Consider the following 20,750-nt stretch of genomic DNA (forward strand, 5'->3'; position numbering starts at 1 on the left):
CGACGTCAACGGGGTGGGCAGGTACTGAATTGCCCTGGCGCGGACAAAGGCACTGTGGGTCTGGCCGAGGGCGGCCACTAGGGGCTCGGGCTCGCCGTTGATTTGCAGGTAGATTCGAAAGACGGATGGGGGGATGGCGCCCGTCTTGATGGCCCGCAGCAGGTGCGATGTCAGCTGCGCGGTATCCGTCTCGCGGGCTAGTGCCGCCTCCAGACAGGTTGCGACTTGCTTGGGGGTGCCCGTGCGGAGATCATGGTTGAGTGTGGCGCCGAGTGCTACCATTGTGAAGTTGGGTGGGCGGCTAATTTGCTGTTCAAATGTCTGTGTGGGATGGCAGACTTGAAGGTGGAATGTGGGAAGAGGCTGTGAGACTGGATCGGAAGGAGTAATATAACAACAGGCACAGAAATACTGAAATTGAAGATGCGCATGCCCGCTTCTTGACCTTGGCGCCAGCGGTGAGTCAGCCGGCCAATGAGGGGTTAGTTCTAGGCTGGTAACCTAGCTGTATCCGGCAAAGGGGCTTGTGCCAATCCACTCAATGAACCCTGCATTGGCAGGCTGAAGTGGTGGGGAATCTTGGCGTTCTTTAAGAGCTTTGATGCGCGCACCCACCTACCGCCTACCTGCGGGTCCTTGGCAACTGCCAACGCAGGGGCCGCTTCTTGTATTGTAAAATGCCGTATTCCACGGCAGCCACTCAACGCCCTACCGGGTACTAAGGAAGTTAAAGGAAGCCCGGGCCAATAGCGTTGCAGCCGTCAAAGCCTTTCAAAGCCCTGAAAACGCGTTTACCGTGGCGTTTTCCATTTTGACGATTTCTTCGTTGTTGAGTCAGCCTCGAAATAAAGGCAACTTGCAAATGGCAACTCTGAGGCCCGGATTTGTACGTAAACTAGCCAAATTTTAGGGCAGGCGCCCAGTTGCCTGAATGATCTGTTGAATCCTAATTTGTTGACATGGTGATGCAATTCCTTGGTATTGAGTCCACCAATCTAGCAACCTAGTCTATGTCAACCTGGTTACCCTCGCCGCCCGTCTTTCAGGATAAGGGTCATCTTCATCCCCGGAATCGAAGCAGTCATTCTCCTCTTTAGTATGAGCTGTAGTCTCCCAAAGCGCCGGTGTTGAGCCCTGCGGCCCCGCCGTTCCGCTACCTCTATGTTAAAGAGGCGAGGATTAGGAACCGGGTCTCAATGTAGCTCGCCCGGGCAGGCTTGCTCGCTTTCTCCGTTATCTTTCTTTTTTTCCCTTTTCCTTTCTGTTGTGTTGCCTTCCTCTTCCGACCTTTGTTTGGGCTTGGCCCTATATTGACGACGATGCAGTCCGAGTCAAACTCCAGCTCTTCTTCGTCCTGTTCATCCTGTTCATCCTGCTTTTCTAGGCTCGGCTCGGCTAGTTCGAACTGTGAATATTAACGCCGCGCGTCCCGGTGGATCGTGCCGCTCAGGGCTGTCGTCTTTGTCTTCGGCGCCGGCGGCTCTGGTAGGATGGCTTCATTTCCGAAAGGACCGCCCTGATTGACAGGGTGACCTTTCGCGACCGCTTTGTCCAGCTTTTCGATCCCTGGACACTTATTTTCCGCATCCTATAAGCAAAAACTTTCTTAGTACCCGGTAGGGCGCTGGGTGGCTGCCATGGAATACGGCATTTTACATACCAAATACAAAACTTGCTGTTGTGACGGCCGAATTTGGCAGGGCAGTGCCGCCATTTTCGGGGGCCTCGACAGTATGGGACGCTGGGTCACAGCTAGGTACTTAGTACCTCAGCGCGGGCTAGCACCCTCTAACCAATGAATACTGCGTAGCCGCGACCCCGAACCCCCTCGCGGGCAGTTAGTCTTGAAAAGCCGCAATCCAGGAAACCGTTTTACTTCCCCATCCATTTTTGGCTCCCCGGCGCAGCAAGATATAAAATAACGCCCCTCATATTTTCCGTCGTCCCCGACTCGTCGGCTATTATCGTCAAAGTCGGCGACCCTATATTACAAACCACTCGACTGTTAGGGTCGTCTGTCTGTAAGGGAGCACGGGCTCCACAGAATGCTGGGGTTGGTAATTATGAAGATAGAACAAAGGGCAAGCTCCTATCGCACGGGTAATACAGTCAAATCGGAATGCCACTCAAAATGTATGAGTGCAGCGAATGTGTATTGCTTGCTTGAAGAACCAAGCAAGAACTATCTAAGACCGTGGCTACGGTCGTCGTATATATCTATCTAAGGCGGACCAATCAGAGCGTTGGTCCTGGGTGATCAGTGCGGTCAGTGTGCTCAGTGCGGTCAGTTCTCTCACTGATCAGTGGTACGACTTCCCCAAGATCAGAACTCGGGTGAAGGAAGTACTAGAAGAATGCGAGGAGTGCAACAAGAGCAAGGCAAAACGGCACATGCCGTACGGGCTCTTGGAACCACTGCCAGTCGCCGAAGATCCATTCAGTTCAATCACAATGGACTTCATCACCAAACTACCACCCTCGAAGGACCCAGTTACGGACGTGGTCTACGACGCTGTTTGGGTAATTGTGGACAGATTCACGAAGTACTCGTACTTCGTACCCTTCAAAGAGACTTGGGATACCGCACGGTTCGCCAAGGTCTTTTGGAAGCACATCGGGTCAAAGCACGGTTGGCCAAGAGAGATCATCACAGACCGAGACAAGCTATTCGTCTCCAAGTTCTGGAAGAGTCTTACGGAAGAAATGATGACGAGAGGCAAGCCTTCAACATCACACCACCCGCAAACCGATGGGCAGACAGAGCGGCTCAACCAAATCCTGGAAACCTACCTCAGGATCTACGTCAACTTTGAACAAGATGACTGGGTTGACCTCTTACCAAGCGCAGAGTTCAGTTACAACACCGCGGTTCTGGAAGCTACCGGAACCACACCCTTCTTCAACCTCTTCAAGCACGACGCGGATCTTAGGCAGGGACCACCTGCGGAAGCACCAAGCGCACCCCGCAGCGCTGCCGTCAGATCAATCAGATCAAATATAGGGTGCCCATCTGATCTGAAAGGGAATTCGGGCCCGAAATCTGATTGATTGACTGTTTAGTTGATATGTCTGGTAGTGTCTGATATCAGGACCCCTGCTGACCGCCGTGAGGCTATTCCAGCCACCGAAATAGCATCGCGACCCCGATTCTTGGTGTTCTGGGCTTACCACATCCCAACGGCTGCTATTCTTCCTGCAGCTGCTGCAGCTGCTGCTGGCCGCGGCTTTCGTCTTCATACAACCAGTTCTTCAGCAACTGACAATACTCAATAGCCTCGCTGCTCAGGCTGTGCCTCTGAGACGTCACGGTCAGCTTCGCGATGCTGAATGCTCTCTCACAATCATCGGCCATAGCTGGGATGGCTAGTAGGTCCAACGCAAGGCAGCTAAGACGAGGGTAGGTAGCCTGGTGGTCCCTCCACCACTGAATCGGATCTTCCGTGTTCTCTCGAGGCGTCCTGAAGTAGACCTCAAGCTCCGAAGCCGTCTGAGAGAGCTGGGGACACCTCTGGGCAATCCACTGCCTTGCCTCTTCCAATTCGACCTTCCGTTTCTTCGGAGGGCCCTGTCCAACTGGTTCCGGCTCTGCAGAGGGCGAGCGGCTCCCCTGCTCGTTGGCTTCAGGGTAGTAGGCCTCGAGGTAAGCCTTGAGAGCCCTTTTAGCATCGCTAATCCAGATAACCTGCTCTGGAGCGGTCCAGACGTTCTCGAGCCACCCAAGCCCGAGCCCGGGATGTAGAATGACGGCTGATGTAAATAAGGATGACTCTCCAATCGATGTATAGTAGTGGTTGAGCTTTAGCCATGCGTTGTTGATCCCACTTCGAAGGAAGGACCGTTGCTGGGCTCCAAGGCTATCGAAGTTGCCTGCTGCCCGAGCAGCAGCAAGATTAGTATAAACCAGCCTCGTGTGGTCCGGGAGGGCTTCTTCGTTAAAGCGGGAAGTAAACCCAGGTTCGATGGCTGCTCTGTTACGTTGCAAAGGCCGGCTGCGGGTTGGTGGCCGAACCGGTTCTGTTGCTACTGCCGGATTGAGAGATTCATCAATATATAGCTGCTTCCACCGCTCAAGCTTATCAAGGACGTATTCCATGCCCGTGAGGACCTCGTGAAGCTGACCCTGGCCTTGGGTAATCATCGTGAGCCTGTAGAAGGGCGTCAGGATCTCCTGAACCTCTGCAAGGAGCCGCCAGTCCTCTAAGGAAAGACGATCTTCAGCAGAGACCTTGTTAGTTGCGGTCCGGTCGAGGTCGAGGTCCGTTAGGTAGTTCTCGATGGTATTCCGTAATAGACATGCCCTCTCAATCATCAGGAAAGTCGAATTCCACCTCGTAGCATTATTCTGGTTCAGCTCCAGCTCTTTGGTTGTTGCTTCGGCCAGCAAGAAGCTCCCTTGGATCGACCGGTCATCCCGTTCGGTCTTCCTGAAAGCCTCGCTTCGTTGGGGAGACGCTCGGATGAATCTGACGATGTTGTGGAGCTTTCCAATGGGTCCCCTAGTGCGCCAGTGGGTGGCATCTAGCTCGTCTACTTCTAGGGCCTCGAGGGTTTCAGCCTGTTGTTCGAATTCATCTGCCCGATCGCCAAAGAGGAAGGCTTTAGCTGCTAGGTTGAGGATGTGACCGAAGCAGCGCATTCTTCGACTCCGAATAGCATCGCGATCCCAATGGGGGAACAACCGGCTGTAGAGGGATTGTAAACAGGTATCGTTGTTCGTGGCGTTATCACAGATCGCTACACCCAACCGCTCTCCAAAGCCCCAATCTTGGATGACCCCAATCAACGTCTCAGCGAGATTCAGGCCGGCATGGGTTCCTGACTGCTGCTTGAAGGCAATCATCCGCTTCGCAGGCTGATAGGTTCCGTCAAGGTAGTGGACGATGATGGCGATGAAGGCTAGTCGATTTGGAGACGTCCAGAGATCGAAGCTGAAGTGTATAGCCGTCTTAGCATTCAGAATCGCCTTCCGGACCACCTGTTTGCGTGCTAGGAAGAGAGCCTCGATCTCGTTCCTAATTGCAGTCCGACCAAATGGCACTTGCTGTTGCAAAGCTGGGTTGAATTGAACGAGCAGGTCTTGTAGATAGGGGTCCTCGAATATCGCGAAGGGAAGGCTCGAGTTAATGACGAAGTAGGCACACAGCTCCTTCAGCCGGTCAATCCTTGTTCGAGGAATAGCAAGGGCAGAGGCAGGCCTTCGCCGGGCGGCTGTTGATTGCATCTTGAGGACGTTGGGGCCCTGCTGTTGCTGCTGTTCTGACTGTTCCGGATCGACGATGGAGTGTTTCTTGAAGAGATGTTCGATGGAGGAAGATGTAGATGAAGCAACGAAGAACTGAGGCTGGCCCCGGGCGTCACAAGTCCCACAGCACCACACGGTTTGCTTCAGTCGGTTATCTAGCTCGAGCTCGGTCATGAAGAAACCGTAATCTGCTATCCAGCTGCGTCTGCCGCGGGATTTCTGGGTGTGGATGACTCCGGTCGGGATGAAACGTCGATTCTTCCAGGAAATCTTGACTAGATCAGAGACAGAGGCATCGTCAGCAGGAATCGTACTTGACGCTGCAGCAAATTGCTTGGAGATGGAAGGAGGCCGGGCCTGTATAGCCGCGAAGGCAGAGATGGGAGCAGATGACATAAGGAGGGTCGGAGAGTCGGAATAGCTTCGTTCGGGCAGTCAGGATGCTTGGAATAGCATCGTCTGGGCAGTCAGGATGTTTGGAACAGCTTCCGTCGGGTCCGGAAGAACAGAATTTGCTGACCCTGGCTTGGTTCAGCAGGCCAGGGATGACCGGTCAGGGGTCCTGAACCCCGGTCCAAAACACCAACGGCGCCGGAAAAACGTCTAAATCCGGGCTCTGAACAGCCTTAGATATCTGTTATATCTGTCAAATAAGCCCGGCCGATATCTGATTTGTTTGATCTGACAGTTCCAAAAATCCCGATTGTTTGTTTGAATTGATTGGTAAATTGATCTGATAATCTGGTCTGACGGCAGCGCTGGCACCCCGTGCAAGAGTGGTTGCGGATCGGGTCAAGGAACTCCACGTTTACCTTCAAGGGAGACTCGAGTTAGTACGCCAGCACATGAAGGAGTACTACGACAAGCACAGGCTCGAAGGACCTCGCCTAGAGGAGGGGGATAAAGTTTATCTCTCTACGAAATTTTTGACGACAAAACGGCCAAGTAAGAAGCTGGACTTCAAGAGGATTGGACCGTTCAAGATTGAGAGAAAGGTTGCGACTTCCAACTACGCACTTTCACTACCTAGCTCGATGAAGCTGAGGACCAACGTCTTTCACATTTCACTTTTGGAACCAGCACCCGAGAATGCACGGCTGGAAGAGGATGTCGAAGTCGAGGACTTCGAGGAAGAATACGACGTCGAGCGGATTTTGGATTCACGACTCGTACGAGGAAAGCTTCAGTATCTTATTAAGTGGCTCGACTGTGGAAATGAGGAGAACTCGTGGGAACCAGTTTCACTATTGAGTTGCCCAGAAAAGATCCAAGAGTTCCACCAGCAAAATCCGGATCGGCGTAAGGAGCTCGCGAAGGTAGCTCCAAGGCGCCGAACGCGGGCACGCAGATAGGGAAAGGAATCGCGCTGTCAGACCCGACCCGGAACAAGGAAAAACAAGTGGCGGTCAACCACTTGCGGAGGGAGCAGGCAGAGGCTCAGGGGTCCGGAAGTCGAACTCGTAATCGACCCCCGGTTGCCCCCAGTCGGCGGCAGCAGGAGTATCGACCAGGGCGGCCTCGAGAGCAAGGCGCGCCTCTTCGTTACGCTCCTCCTCCTCCAGCTCCGCAATGGCAATGTCCTCGTGGGCCACGATCTTCGAAATTTTGGCCTGAAAGGCAACGCGTTGACGCTGAGCGCGGCGGCGACGGGCAGTCGCAATCCTGCCTTTCTCGGCAGCAGCAGCAGTTTTCGCGGCAAATTCCGCAGCGAGAGCAGCGCTCCGCTCAGCGAACTCTGCGGCCGCCGCGGCTTGAAGGGAGGCAGCCTCCTCGTCCAGAGAAATGGCTTCCTCCACCGCAATTTCGATTTGGGCACGCTCGTACTGAAGAGCGCGGACTAGGAGCATGTTAAGACGAGGAATGCGCTAGGGCCGGAGAAGACTCGCAGGGTGGGCGAAATATTATCGCTGGGGCAACGATAAATATCGCTTATCGCCGATAATCGTGCGATATCGTCGATAAATATCGATAACATTGATAATGCTTAGTCAGCTATCAATCTATCTCCGCCTCAACCTCCACAACTCGTTCTCGAATACATCCTGGCTCCCCCGTAAGCCCTGACCTAATCCAATGCTTCAAGCATTCAAGCATTTCCACTGTACTTTCTCCTAGTCGCATTCTTTCCCACGTTATCGTACGACGAGCCCCAGAAAAGACCCTTTCCGGCTCAGCACTCATTGCCGGGATTGATAGGATGTTGATTGCCAATTGAGATAGCTTCGGCCAGCGTCTTCGTTGCTCTATACGGAGCCACCAATAGAGAGATGATCCTTCGATTTGACGAGGTGGCTCTGACAAGTACTCTTCAAGTTCATCTTTGCTTGGTGGCCTTGGAAAGTTCTCAAGACCTCGCATTAAGGTATCCAAATCATCATTCGGATTCGGATTCTGATCTTGGCTCCTCTCCTTCTCAATCAGAAGAGCTGACTGTGGTTTATTTTCTGCTCCTTTGAAGTTGATCCAGAGCGTTTTGACCGCTTGGATTGCTGGCTTGACCCATTTTTTCTCCCAATTATACTTGAGATATTCAGTCTTCCTCGAAGGATGGAAAAGAATCGCAGCAGCATAATACGGAGTATCTTCCGTTTTGGCATAGTATTTGTGGAAAGTCTGCCAGCTCTTTTGGATTCGTTGAGAGATAAAGGGATTAGATTTGAAGGTTTCCTGGCTCCTCCTATAATGCTGAACCAACGCATCCATAACAAGAAGAACTCGGTCGATTGTTGCATGATCTCCCTCAGTAGTTTTTGTTGCTGAATAAAACGGCTTAAGGATGGATTGGATAAATCGAAGAATCTCCCAATCTTGCGGAGAAAGAAAGTCAGACTTCAGCTCTTCGTACCAAGCTTTCGAATAGGTATCAAGGGTGTCACGGCAAGTGCAGACAACTCTGGAATAGTGGGCCCGACCCGGACCCCACTAGACTAGATGGCCCGTGCACCCCACGTCCTATTTCCCTGCGCCCTGCCCAAGCTTTAGAAACTTCCTTTCTTCTTTCTTTCCTTAGCTTTAGATTCTACGAATACAGCGACCATATTGCAGCCTTGTCTCATGCAGTTGACTGTGCGGTGATAAAGGGCTGATTCCTTTTCCAGTGCAACTCTTAACATCTCGTACCAGCTATTCCACCTTGTGCTATTATCGAGAGGAATATTCCGGCCGGCAAGAGTTTTAAACTGATTCGTACGAGAGACTGAACCACGGATGTGGATGCCGATATTATGAAGCTTTCCAAGGGGGCCGATATTGCGAAAGAAGCCCGATTCGAAATCTTCTTCTTCTTCATCCTTTTGGAAAAGAAACGCTTGGACTGCTAGGTTGATAATATGCCCCGTACATCTAATTCGATTCCCTGACGCCTTCCAATAGAGGCCTTCTTCTTCAAACTTCGAATCGAGAAGTAAACAAAGTTTGTCATTAGAGGTAGCATTATCGCCGATAAATGCCCCAATCTTGTGATAGATTCCGAAATCCTGAAGAGTTTGGAAGAGAATATCGTGCTGGACCTCAGAGTGGTGTGAAGGAATAGAAGGTAGAGCGATTAGGGCGTTGGCTAATTCCTCGGTTTCGAAATCCACAAATTGAGCACAAATCCCTAGGAATAGCTTGTGATTTGGAGAAGTCCAAATATCCAGAGCAAGGTGGATTGTTGAGAGCGCTGATTGGAGCTTCTTCCGTAGAATATCTTTATGAAGATTGAACGAGCTGCTAATCCGTAGTTTAAGCGTCGAATGTGATGAGATAAGACTCTGAGCCTCAGGATTTAGCTCCTGACAAAAGGCACGAAAGAATGGGCTCTCGATAATCCGGAAGGGAAGATTTTGGGTGACAATCATAGCAACAAGGGCTTCATTGAGGGTTTTCTGGTTGAGAATCTTCCTCATAACTCGGGTATCCAATTCAGAAGTCTGATCGATTTCCGATGCCTTGTTGTATAAGGAATCAAGAGATTGAGATGCCGTACGAGATGGGGCTTCGAGGGTGATAGCATGCTTGCGAAGGTGAAGTCGTACATTCGTGGTGCTTTGCCCAAACCAAGGGCAGTATTGGCAATAGTAGAGACGATTTTTGCCTTTGTGTGAAGGCTCAGTCGATAGTGGCTGTCGAAGATGATCATGTAGACTTGACTGAATAGTTTCTTGAGATACAAGAGATTCCTCGGTATCTTGTGTCGAGGGAGTGGACATTTTGTAGTTGAGCCACTTTCGTAGCTATATTACAAGGCGTAGCCGATGAAGATGATGGTATCCGAGCCCTCGCTGAGCTCTCGCTGAGCCGGCTGACTATGGCCCGTGCCCCACCTTGCGCTCGCCGGCCTATCGTATTTTGGGATCTCCACACCAGGCCACCACACAAATGCAGCCTAGATCCCAGTCTCTCCATCCACTCAGCTGATTGCGCAGCTGAGTTGGGTCTAGTACGCTAGCGCTACAGCGCTTCCCAGTTAGACAGGCCGCTGTAACTAGGCTAGCTTGGCTGATCGAGCCGCTGTGGCCCCCTATTGACCAGCCTGCCCGCGGGGCGTGCCAGCGAGTTAGCTGCTCGAATGCGTATAAGGCCTCTCGCTCGCTCCACGTCTGGCCGGCTAGCCGTAGAGCTAGCCAGCTTCCTGCGCATCTTATCGATCAATTGACCTCTTTTTAACTATGGCCCGCAAGCGACAGAGGGCGCCGGCGGCGCAGCCGGCTCCGGCTACGGCTCCGGCTGGCGGCCAGAGTGGGGATGTGATTACGGTTAGCGGCCTACCCCCTGTCCTAGGCTTGGGACGCGTGCAACGCGACGCACACAACAACGCAGAACTACGCGCCAACGCGCAAAGCATCCTCTCGGTAATCCACAATATGCGGCCAAAGAATACGATCTCTACGTACGAGCCAAAGCAGCGGGAATTCCAAAATTTCTGTAGGCTACAGCAGTATTACGATGGGGATACCGTCACAGAAGACAAGCTCCTTTACTTCCTCACCAAGAGCGTCACCAGCCAGCCGTTACGAGCCAAAAGCCGGAAGGCGGCCGTGGATACCCCACAAGAAGAGACACGGCTAGCCTGGCGATCGGTCCGTAGCTATATCACGGCAATTACGGATCTCTACCGCACGCAAAAGGCACGCGGTATGAACATCCACCCATCTCCACGCGAAGACAATGTCCGGGACTATCTCAAGTCCTTACAGCGGCGCGATGCCGAGCAGGCCAAGACCAGCTATGCGGATAAAGGTTCTGATACTCTGCTGGATGGCTATACGGAGCTGGAGTTCGAGACGATATGCCACGAGCTGTGGGTACATACAGCCACCGGCCAGCCGAGAGCCACCTACGGACCCTTGTCGACCTGCTTCTTGGCCACTATATGCTCACACGTGGAGGCGACCGGAGGGCTTTAGAGCTATCCGATCTATTTACCTTTGAGTTCCCGGACGAAGGCCCTACTCCTTGTATGCCGTTAATTATGACGACGCGGGCCGGGAAGACCAACCAGCACGGCCGGCTCGAGACAGCCGGGGCCCTACGGAACCGCAAGCCACTGATTTGTGCATTGAGCGGCCTCGCATTTTACCTCCTTTTTCGCTGGGATCTTACAGAAGAGCCGTTCCCAGACTTCAGCCAGCGGCCGGCGTGGTACGACATCCGCCTGATTACGAGCAGTAGTACGGGGCGGACGGCAGGTCTCTCCTACAACTCGCAACGGGAGTGGGCGGCCCGGGCCCTCTCGTATGCCGGGATCAGCTCCCAAAAGAAGACACACATCGGCCGTAGCTCGGGAGCGAAGGTGGCCGAATTGAAGGGTGTTAGCGAGGATCAAATCCGCCGGGCCGGCCGTTGGAACCAAGAGCAGATGATCGGCTGTTACCTCAACTCCCTGCCCCGCACGTTTATGCGTAATATGGCCGGCCATCCTCCGCAGATGGGATGCTTTGAGGTCCGGAGGGCCGGCGTGGCGCCGCCAGCCGACCTCCTTTCGATGATTTGGCCGCAGTTGGACCAGTGGCAAGGCCGGTTTGGCCCAGGGCCTGGCCAAATTAACGATCTAGCTGCTATGGGCTTTACTAACCTCCTTTTTTACCTCCGTGGGGTAGTTCTACAAGACTCAGCTGTCCTGATGGATAGGTTCCCGAACAGCCCAGTTTGGAGCCACCCAGTATTCCAACACCCGGGATATAAGCCATTCGCTAAGCAGGTGGCTGCTTTCGTACAGGAAGAAGAGCGGCCCAGCCAACTGGCTGTGTTAACCCAAGCGCTTCCAGTCCTATCAGACTACTTAAAATCGATCGATGCTCGTAATGAGGCCCGGGTCCTAGAGCTCACAGCAAAGCTCCAAGCCACCGAGATGCGGCTTATCGAGGCCCAGTCGCAGCAGACAGTTAAGCTCCACAATATCCTTTCTGCTGGTCTTACAGTCCATATACAAGCAACCGCTCCACAGCCGGTCCTAGCCGAAGCGGGCCAACGAACTGGCCCTATAAATGGGCCGGGAGCTGGCCCTATGGCTAGGCCGGGAGCTGGCCCTATGGCTAGGCCGGGAGCTGGCCCTATGGCTAGGCCGGGAGCTGGCCCAGATGAACAAAGCCAGTATGGCTCTGCTACTAGCCGCCTTTGCAGCCCGGCTCCCACAATTAGCTGGCTACCGGTCGAAGGAGGAGAAGAACAGCCGCCACAGTACCGTATGAGCCGTGCAGTCAGGACGGTGGCAGACCTTTGGCGTGAGTGGACTGTTGGCCTCCAGGGCGGGCCGGCCGTGGCTACTCTTGATCGGAGATGGGGGAACCGGTGGCGGGCCGGCCGGCAGACTGAACTGCAGTGGTATTCTTTACGGTCCGAAGTTGTTAAGGAGGTTCAGCGGATTGTGCGAGCCCAGCGTACGAGCGAGGAAGCTGCCGTCCGCATAGTTCATCTTCAACAGCAGCAAATTGGCTGCTCCATTGACAAGTTTTGTAAGCAGCTACGGGCCAGCCGCAAAGCAAGACTTGTGGGCCATAAGCCAAAATAACTCGCAAATAAAACCACCTTTTACCTTGCTTTTCGAGCCATTTTAGAGCCCCGATTAAAACCCTCCTTTAAACCTTTTCTTCGAATTTTTTGGCCTTTTTTAAGACCCTTTTTGCACTCTTTTCGTGGCCTCCTTCGGCGGGGCCGACAGTGCATATGGTAGGATCCTTTAACGTGCTGATCGCACGGGCGTTTTTTGGCGCTAAAATGCAGCTAAGCGGCTGAATCACCCACCACCTGGCCCACGTGGATATACTACTGATATCGTCAATATCGGCGATAACAATTATTGATTCAATATATCGGCGATAAGCTTATCGTCGCCCACCCTGGAGAAGAGGCCTACTGTCAGGTCCGTCAAGATCGCAGCGCATGTTCCCGACGCGGGTGCACTCGGCACAGCGCTTAGCGGTCGGCGGAGCTCGGCAAGTCAGGGACTTCTCCCGACACCGCATACAGGAAGGCATGGCCTCTTCAGCCAAGGATAGGGTAGCGACGCGCCTCTGTCGTCTCAAGGTGCTTTTCGCAATCGTTTTCTTAGGAAGGAAACTCATGGCTAGCCATACGCCGTTAGGGCGTTGTAAGGAGGAAGGGACTCACTCTCTAGGGTTTCCGGTCGCCAGCGTTCGTTGGCTTCGGGACGAAGCCTAGAGAGGAGAGGCATCGTGTTACGATCCTGGTTCAGGCTCGCAGGGGGCTGCACGGAGCCTCCCGTTATTGGCTGACGCCAGGAAGTGGGGTAGTTCCCCGCTTCCCTCGAGTGCAGCCAATAACGAGGCGGTCAGTACGATCAGTATGGTCAGGGCGATCAGTGAGAGAACTGACCGCACTGAGCACACTGACCGCACTGATCACCCAGGACCAACGCTCTGATTGGTCCGCCTTAGATAGATATATACGACGACCGTAGCCACGGTCTTAGATAGTTCTTGCTTGGTTCTTCAAGCAAGCAATACACATTCACTGCACTCATACACTTTGAGTGGCATTCCGATTTGGCTGTATTACCCGTGCGATAGGAGCTTGCCCTTTGTTCTATCTTCATAGTTACCAACCCGAGCATTCTGTGGAGCCCGTGCTCCCTTACAGACAGACGACCCTAACAGTCGAGTGGTTTGTAATACGCAGGTCAACGAATACAACCATCAGCACCTCCTAGGCCTACGAAAGGCGGTTGTACAGGTAGACGCAAAACACGAAGGCGTAGGCGCAGAGAGAGTCGAGTCCTCTAACGCTGGCAACCTGATCAAACGATTACCTCTTTGTATTGGTTACCGGGTTATGCTAACGAAGAACCTCTGGGCCAACGTTGGGCTTGTGAACGGTGCCCCGGGTACTGTATACGACATCTCGTGGGCTGAAGGCGCCAACGTGCTAGAGGACCCACCGCAGGTTATTATGGTTACGTTTGATAACTATACTGGGCCGCCGTTCCTACTACCTAGCGGAGAAGAGCTTCGTGATAGGGTTAGGCTGGTGGTTCCTATCCTTAGGGTTCGGTAGGAGTTTGTTCTTGGGGCTGGTACTGGCTACCGGGAGCAGTTTCCACTGCTTATTTGCTACACAATCACAATACACAAGTCACAGGGCGTCACTCTCGACAAGGTGGTTTATGATATCTCCGCGCCAGAGTTCGCGTCTGGCCTATTGTACGTGGCAATTTCTAGGGTCAAGACCTTGGATGGCTTAATGTTTGAGTCGCCGTTTGATCGGAGTAGGATATACTGCGAAGTGCCGGTACAGAGCATGCAACTGAAGATAGCGGATTACGAGGCAAGGAAGTTACAGCTATTAGATCCACAGGAAGAGGAGGTTGACTCGAGCGATATGAGCGGGTATATAACTGATAGCTCTGTTGTATAGATGTAAGAAAAGATCTCTAGAGCATCGGAGTTGTTGGCCTCCGGACAGGGTATCGTCGCTTCGCTTGCTCTCTACGTTATCTAAATAAGTCAACTGTCGCGCTCTAAATTGCCAGGAGCGAGAGAGAGGAAGGAAGCGTCCCGTAGCGTAGCGAAGGGTCACGCGACTGACGAACGAAGCGACGCCAGCAATTTTATACTGGTCGGTACGGGAAGTGGAAGTTGGTTTGAGTTTATCAAAATGGCGGCTGTGTAAACGCAATTTTCTGAAGCCGAAAATGAGTCCGGGCTTGAAATTCAAGTACGGCGCGCTTTGCGCTTCCTCAAAACTTCGGCCGGTTTCTTGGGACGGCACAGCACCCTGCATTCAGCTGAGCAGATAGATGCCCAATGGAGAGAGAGCGGAGGAGTGTAAGCTGAGCCTGCCGTTCGAGCCTTCCATCCTGCAGCCAGGCGGCAGCTGAGTCAGTGCGATGCGCAGCGAGCTAGGGAGTACCTGCGCTGAGGTGGTGGTGCTAAACCCCGCGGCCCCGCCCCTGCCCCCGCATCGACCAGCAGCCAGAACTGGAGATGCGAGCGAAGCCGAGAATTACGCGGCGCCGTGCAACCTGCAACTGCAATTTGCAAACCGTGCATGTTGGTTACTTTATCTTGCACACAACGCCGCTGGCGCGATATCAGTTGCAGGCCCGCCAGCATCGGGAACTTGGCCAGCAGCAGCAGCAGCAGCGGCAGCAGCAGCGGCAGCAGCGGCAGCAGCAGCAGCAGCGGCAGCAGCGGCAGCAGCAGCAGCACCAGCAGCAGCAGCAACGGCAGCAGCAACAGCAGCATCCCCCAGGCCACAACCATGGCTTTCTTCTCGCAGATCATGACCAAGCGGCCAAAGGCGGGCGCAGCCGCGGGTGTGGAGAAAAATGGCCTTTGGGAGCTGTCACGTCCGCCAGCCAACGTGTCCCCGGGCGTCGAGTAAGCAACCCATTTCCGTCAGTCTCAACTCTGGTTATTTGAGAACTTTTTTTCCCCTGCACTTTTTCTGACAAGAACGCAGCATTGTGGCTGTACATGGCCTCGGAGGCGATGCGCACCGGACGTGGACCGGCGACAAGGGCAAGCTGTGGCTGCGCGACTTCCTCCCCGCCACACTCGGCAATGCTCGAGTTTTCACCTACGGCTACGACGCCGTCGTCGCCTTCAGCAAGTCGTCCGCCGAGGTCGACGACTTTGCGCGCGACCTGCTACAGCGCGTCAAGGCGGCGCGCAGCCCAGCCGCCGACCACGGCCGCCCGCTCTTCTTCATCTGTCACAGCCTCGGCGGCCTCGTCGTGAAGCAGGCTCTCAACATTGCCCACGGCGACGCTCACATGGCCACGTGGCTCAAAGGCGTCGTCTTCATGGGCACTCCGCATGCCGGCTCCGGCGTCGCCTTCTGGGCCTCTCTCGCAGGCACCCTGCTCAGCACCGCCAGCCTCGGCACCAGCACCAACAAAGACCTGCTGAAGCTTCTCTGCAGCGACTCGGCCTTTCTAGACAACCTGTCGCGCAAATTCGCCGCTGAGAACCCCCAGCTGCCCATTCTCAGCTTCTACGAGCTCGAAAAGTTTCCCTTTCTGAACCGCAGGGTACGACTTCAGCCGGGCCCCTCAACCCCTGCATCTCCAAACCCCTAAACCCCTGAGATTGGACCGCCAAGACAAACAAACCAGGTCACTGACATGCAAACTCTCCAGATTGTCGAAAAGGCGTCGGCCCGCCTCGACTTGCCCAACGAGACTCTTGTGCCGGTCCAAGCTGACCACCGAGCCATGTGTCGGTTCGACGACGCCGCCTCCCAGCGGTACCGCCTCGTTGAAGATGTCATTGTCGGCTTTATCCGCGGCGCCGAGCCTCCGAGCACCCTGCAAGAACCAGCCACGCTCGCGATAGATGGTGAGTACTGCCGCCTTGTGCATTGTGCAACGACCGGAACTGACGTGGGATGATGCTCGGCAGTGAACCAGCGCCGGGCCCTGAACGAGTGGCTCAACCCCACCCCCACCGTCGACACGTTCGACCGCATCAGATCAGAGCGCATGGAATCGTCGTGCCGCTGGATCTACGACGACACGCTCTTCCAAACTTGGCTCACCCAGCCGCGCTGGCGCGTGTGCCACATGGACGGCCCCGCCGGCTACGGCAAGTCGACGGTTGTGAGCAAGCTCGTCGAGGACCTGCGCGCTTCTCACCCGGTGGCCTTCTTCTTCTGCCGGGTCGACCAGGAGAAGCAGTCGTGGAAGGACATTGTCCGGACGTGGATCTGGCAGCTCCTCGACCAGCGGCCCCGCCCAGAGCTGATGAGCGGCATTTTCGACGTGTGCACGGCCACCCTCGGCGCCACGACGCCTGTTGCCAACTACTTCAAGGCCTTGGTCTGGCTGGTCGAGCGCCTCGACTCGCCCTTTATCTTCCTTGACGGCATGGACGAGAACCCCGAGCTGCAGAAGGTCGGTCTCCAGGGGCTGAGTAGCCACTTCCGCGACTTGTCCAAGCACGCCAAGATATTCACGTCAAGCCGCCCAGATCCGCGAACCAAATACACCCTGCCAGCCGAGACGGGCAGCTTCATCCGCATCTTCGTCGACAGCGCAACCAACGAGGCCGACATCTCGTCCTTCCTCGCCGACGGCCTGCGCGGCCTCGGGTGGGACCGCGCGACGACGGCGTGGGTGCACAGGAGGCTCTCGGACGGGGCAAACGGCATGTTCCTGTGGGCCAAGCTGATGCTGCAGCACATCCAGCAGCAAGTCACGCTCGACGACCTCGAAGCCGCCGTCGACGAGCTGCCCGACGGCCTCGACACCGTCTACGCCCGCATCCTCGCCAAGATGTCTGCCCTGCCCGCGCCCCAGGCCCGGAGCGTCGCCAGAGTGCTTCAGTGGGCGTTCTCGGCGCCGCGGCCGCTGTCAGTCGCCGAGCTCGAGGTCGCGCTCGCCGTCAAACCAGGCGCCGGCACCGCGCGCCTCAACCAGCGGAGCCGCGCCATGAACATCCGCCAGCTCATCGCCGACTTTTGCGGGCCGCTGCTCGAGGTCGACCCGCGCACCGGCACCGTGCGGTTCACCCACATCTCGGCGCTACAGTACCTCCAGACGCTGTCTGGGCAGCACGACGGGGGCGACCTGCCGTACGATGCGGCGCGGTTCCCCCTGGTGCTCGCCAAGAGGGCGCCGCAACTTGCCGCTACCTGCCTCACGTACCTCGCGTACGGCGACATCGACTTTGTCACGGCCGACAGCTCGCCCGACGTGTACGCGGCCCGGCTCGACCAGCACCTGCACACGTACAAGTTCCTGCGCTATGCCGCGCTGAACCTGTGGACGCACTTCTCCGACGACTTCTCTTCTTCGTCTTCGCCAGGCACCCCAGACCCCGACCTCACGCGCGCGCTGGACTTCTTCTTCAGCGACGACAAGAACATGGTGAAATGGCTACAGCTGTACCAGCTCCTCGGCGAGCTGGCAACGCCGCGCAGCACCAGCAACGGCCGGAGCGCGTTCCACCCAGAGGCCACGCGCTTCGCGGGGCTCCGGCAGCGTTACGCGGGGTTCCGCCGGCTGGGCCCGACGGCGAGCGGCTTGTTTGTGCGCTGGGACCGCTGGAAGTCGGAGGACTCGTTTAACGGCAACCACTGCTCGCCTGTGACGGTCGCGGCCTTTTTCGACTTTGCCGACGTCGTGCGCCAGCTGCTGTCGCAGACCAGCATGATCAGCCGGGGGCCGGCGGTGCCAGACCTCGACGACGGCATCGTCTTTGGCTATACGCCGTTTCTACATGCCGTGCACGGCGACGCCGCTGACGCGACTGCGCTGCTGCTCGCCGCTGGGGCCGACCCGGCGCGCGCTACTACGGCCGGCTACTGCGCGGCGCGCTACGCCTCGCGCAACTGCGTCGGCGTGTTGCCGGCCATCCTGCGGCTCGACACGCCCTGGCTGGCGAGACAGGACTACGAGGGCCGCACGGTGCTGCACGCCGTGTGCTCGTCGCCGGGGTGGGACCCTGCCGTGGTCGACGGGTTCTTGGGACTCTGCGGCACGGAAACAGCGGTGGCGGCGGCGGCGGCGGCGCACCTCGACATACAAGACGCTCTCGGCCTCACGGCGCTACACCATGCCGCCAACATCGACGTCGCCCAGTCGGCCGCGCTGATGTGGGACCGGCTGAGCCACTCGTCTGGCGGGGGGTCCGGGGGCGAGCGGCGCGTAGTGCTGGTGTCGCTTCAGGAGGCCTTCACGCCGACCACTGAGGCGTCCATCCAGACGTGGGCGCGCAACTGGCACGTCTTCTTCCAGGGTACCGGGGGGGATGAGCCGTCGCTCGACTTGGCTTCTCTCCATACCCTCGTGCAGCGCATCAAAGTCTATATGCTGCGTAAGCTAGTCGTCCGCAAAGCAGACGTCAACGTCGCCGACCACCAGGGCCGCACAGCGCTGCATATTTGCTCGGCCACGCTGTCGCATCAACAGCATGGCGACGCAGGTGACGCGGTCACACAGTCGGCCGGCGAGAAACAACAGTGCATCGAGGCCCTGCTCGCCGGCGGCGCCGACCCGTTTCTGCGTGACGGCGCGGGGCAGCTGCCCGTCGACATGGCTATCGCCGAGGGCGACTGGCCGGCAGCCAGACTGCTCTGCAGGGCAATGCAGGCGCGTCTCGCTGGGCGGCCCGAGCGTGACCGCGCCGGCACGCTCCAGCTGCAGGCGCTGCTGGCCGAGACCAAAGCCGGCACGCCGCGCTCTGCTCCGCCGTCGCCATCGCTGTCGTCGTCCGAGACGGACTGGATGGTTGTCCCCGGCAGCGGCAGCGGCAGCGGCAGCAGCAGAACCAGCTTCCCGCGCACTTTCGGTGACGTCGTGGGGGCGACGCTCATCCTGCGCAGCCGTCTCGGGCTCGCAGCTACTGCAGTAGCACCCGGTGCAGGCGACGACACATTAGCCAAGCTAGCGCAGCGCATTCTCGACGCCGCTAGATACTACTGCGTGCAGGCGAGAGCGGCCGTCGACATTCGCTCGTGGCGGCCGCGGCAGCAGCAACAGGACGACCGGGACACGCCGCGCGTGTCGCTCACGCTTGCGCTAGACAGCCGCGCCGTAGTGCGCAGGATCGACGTATTTATCGCGTCCGAGAGGCTGCGGCCGCGCAACTACCATGCCAGCAGCAATGGAAGAGTTGGTAGTGATGACGCAGTGGACAAGCGCAGTGAGGATGCCGACTACCACTACCGCCGGTCAAAGTCGAACGTGGTGCTGAGCAAAACCTCGGCGGCGTGGAGGCCGTCATCTGTCCGTTCTGGGCTCGGACCGCGGCGCGTGGATTCGGGTGTTTCTGTCGGTGATGGGCCTGAGACAACTACCGCACCGAGTGTCGCCAGCTATAACACTTGGGGTACAGCGCGTGGGGATAGCAGCAGAGCTGCGTCGTTGAGAAGTGTTGAGCTGGACAGGCAAGCTGAGACGGCGCTGGACGATATCGTCAACGGCGACGGCGACGGCGAGGAAAGCCCATGGTACCACGACAGCCAGGCGTTTCTGCGCGTCGAGGTGGCGTCTGCTTCTTCTCCTTCTGCCCCCGGCGAAGATGGCAAGGGCAGTCCAACCCCAACACCACCGCCAGTGCCGCGGATCAGCAACCTCGGGGTGCTGGTCGACCGGCAGCGCAACGTCGACATTTGGTGGCGCACGTGGCCTGCGCCCAGCCGACTTCCGCCGGAAGAAAACACCACAGACACGAGACCCAGGCCTGCGCACGCGAGTGGCCTTGACGATGAGCAGACGCGCGAGTGGCTGGCCAGCCTCAAGCACGGCGATACCGTCACGCTGGCGGCCGCCGAGGGATTCTTCGTGCATGACATTGCGCGGTTTGCCAAGTTTGGGCTGGTGGTTTATTGCGGTCTGAGTCCTTGAGGCGAGTTGGTGGGGTGGCTTTTTTGTTTCTGTCGCTGTGTGCGAGCCCCTGAAGAGCCTCTCCATAACCGGCGAACCACATGTTACAAGCCTCGCATCCCGAAATTTCCGACAATAACACAATGCAATGCAACGCTTGGCGAGGCGGCTGCAGCATGAACCACTTCGTACTCGGCAACACAACTAGACTAAAGCAATCCTGCAAGCTGACGCGCGGCCAGGCCACCAATCAGGCGCAGTCGTCCCAGCGATCCTCCTCGCCCCGAGTTCCGTATTTCGTATTACATAACCATCTTATGTTGCCATTGTCAGGAGGATCCGGGCTCCTGGATCTGAGAATCGGCTTCAAGACCCGTTTGGGACTTCGGTTTTGGTTGCTACGGCAGGGTGGCCGCTGGGTCACGGTCAGAGACTTGTTGGCCAATTACTAGGTATTAAACCGTGGATATTGGTTTCCTGCTGTTATTGGGAGCCTGACAAGACCGCATGTGGTTAAGCATGTTTATCATACGGGCGTTGTGCCGAGGAAAAGAGGTATTTCTGGACTCGCGGCTGCCTCGCGTCCCTCCTGGATGAGGAAACCCGTCAGCAAATTACCGTTCGAATTCCACAGCCACGGGAGTGCGTCAGATGGCAACTATTCAACAGAGCTCAAGGCCAATGGCTCGGGTATAAAGCAGATGCGCAACGGCACCAGAATACGTACTCATTGCCATCACT

General features: G+C 56.3%; 3 protein-coding genes across 3 annotated transcripts; 2 read left to right on the forward strand and 1 right to left on the reverse strand.

Moving 5' to 3' along the window:
- Positions 1–6,648: 6,648 nt before the first annotated feature.
- Positions 6,649–7,089, reverse strand: B0T26DRAFT_680680 (uncharacterized protein; the record flags this gene model as incomplete). Its single annotated transcript, XM_060440522.1, has 1 exon — positions 6,649–7,089. The coding sequence occupies one exon, from the start codon at positions 7,087–7,089 to the stop codon at positions 6,649–6,651; it is 441 nt and encodes a 146-aa protein (XP_060292206.1).
- An 8,054-nt stretch (positions 7,090–15,143) lies between these two features.
- Positions 15,144–15,761, forward strand: B0T26DRAFT_654830 (Alpha/Beta hydrolase protein; the record flags this gene model as incomplete). Its single annotated transcript, XM_060438580.1, has 1 exon — positions 15,144–15,761. A coding segment is annotated over one exon (618 nt), but the record flags the coding sequence as incomplete, so codon positions are not given.
- Positions 15,762–18,418: 2,657 nt separating this feature from the next.
- Positions 18,419–20,316, forward strand: B0T26DRAFT_484610 (uncharacterized protein). Its single transcript, XM_060435294.1, has 2 exons — positions 18,419–18,530; positions 18,880–20,316. Exon 2 carries the CDS (start codon positions 18,909–18,911, stop codon positions 20,028–20,030), a length of 1,122 nt encoding a protein of 373 aa, XP_060292208.1. The 5' UTR covers positions 18,419–18,530; positions 18,880–18,908; the 3' UTR covers positions 20,031–20,316.
- The last annotated feature ends 434 nt before the right edge of the window (positions 20,317–20,750 follow it).

The sequence above is a fragment of the Lasiosphaeria miniovina genome (genome assembly GCF_030549165.1).
Source record: "Lasiosphaeria miniovina strain SMH2392-1A chromosome Unknown B0T26scaffold_7, whole genome shotgun sequence".
NCBI lineage: Eukaryota > Fungi > Ascomycota > Sordariomycetes > Sordariales > Lasiosphaeriaceae > Lasiosphaeria > Lasiosphaeria miniovina.

Excerpts from the sequence above, each read along its gene's own strand:
- B0T26DRAFT_484610 (XM_060435294.1), top strand. The coding sequence starts at position 18,909 with ATGGTTGTCCCCGGCAGCGGCAGCGGCAGCGGCAGCAGCAGAACCAGC.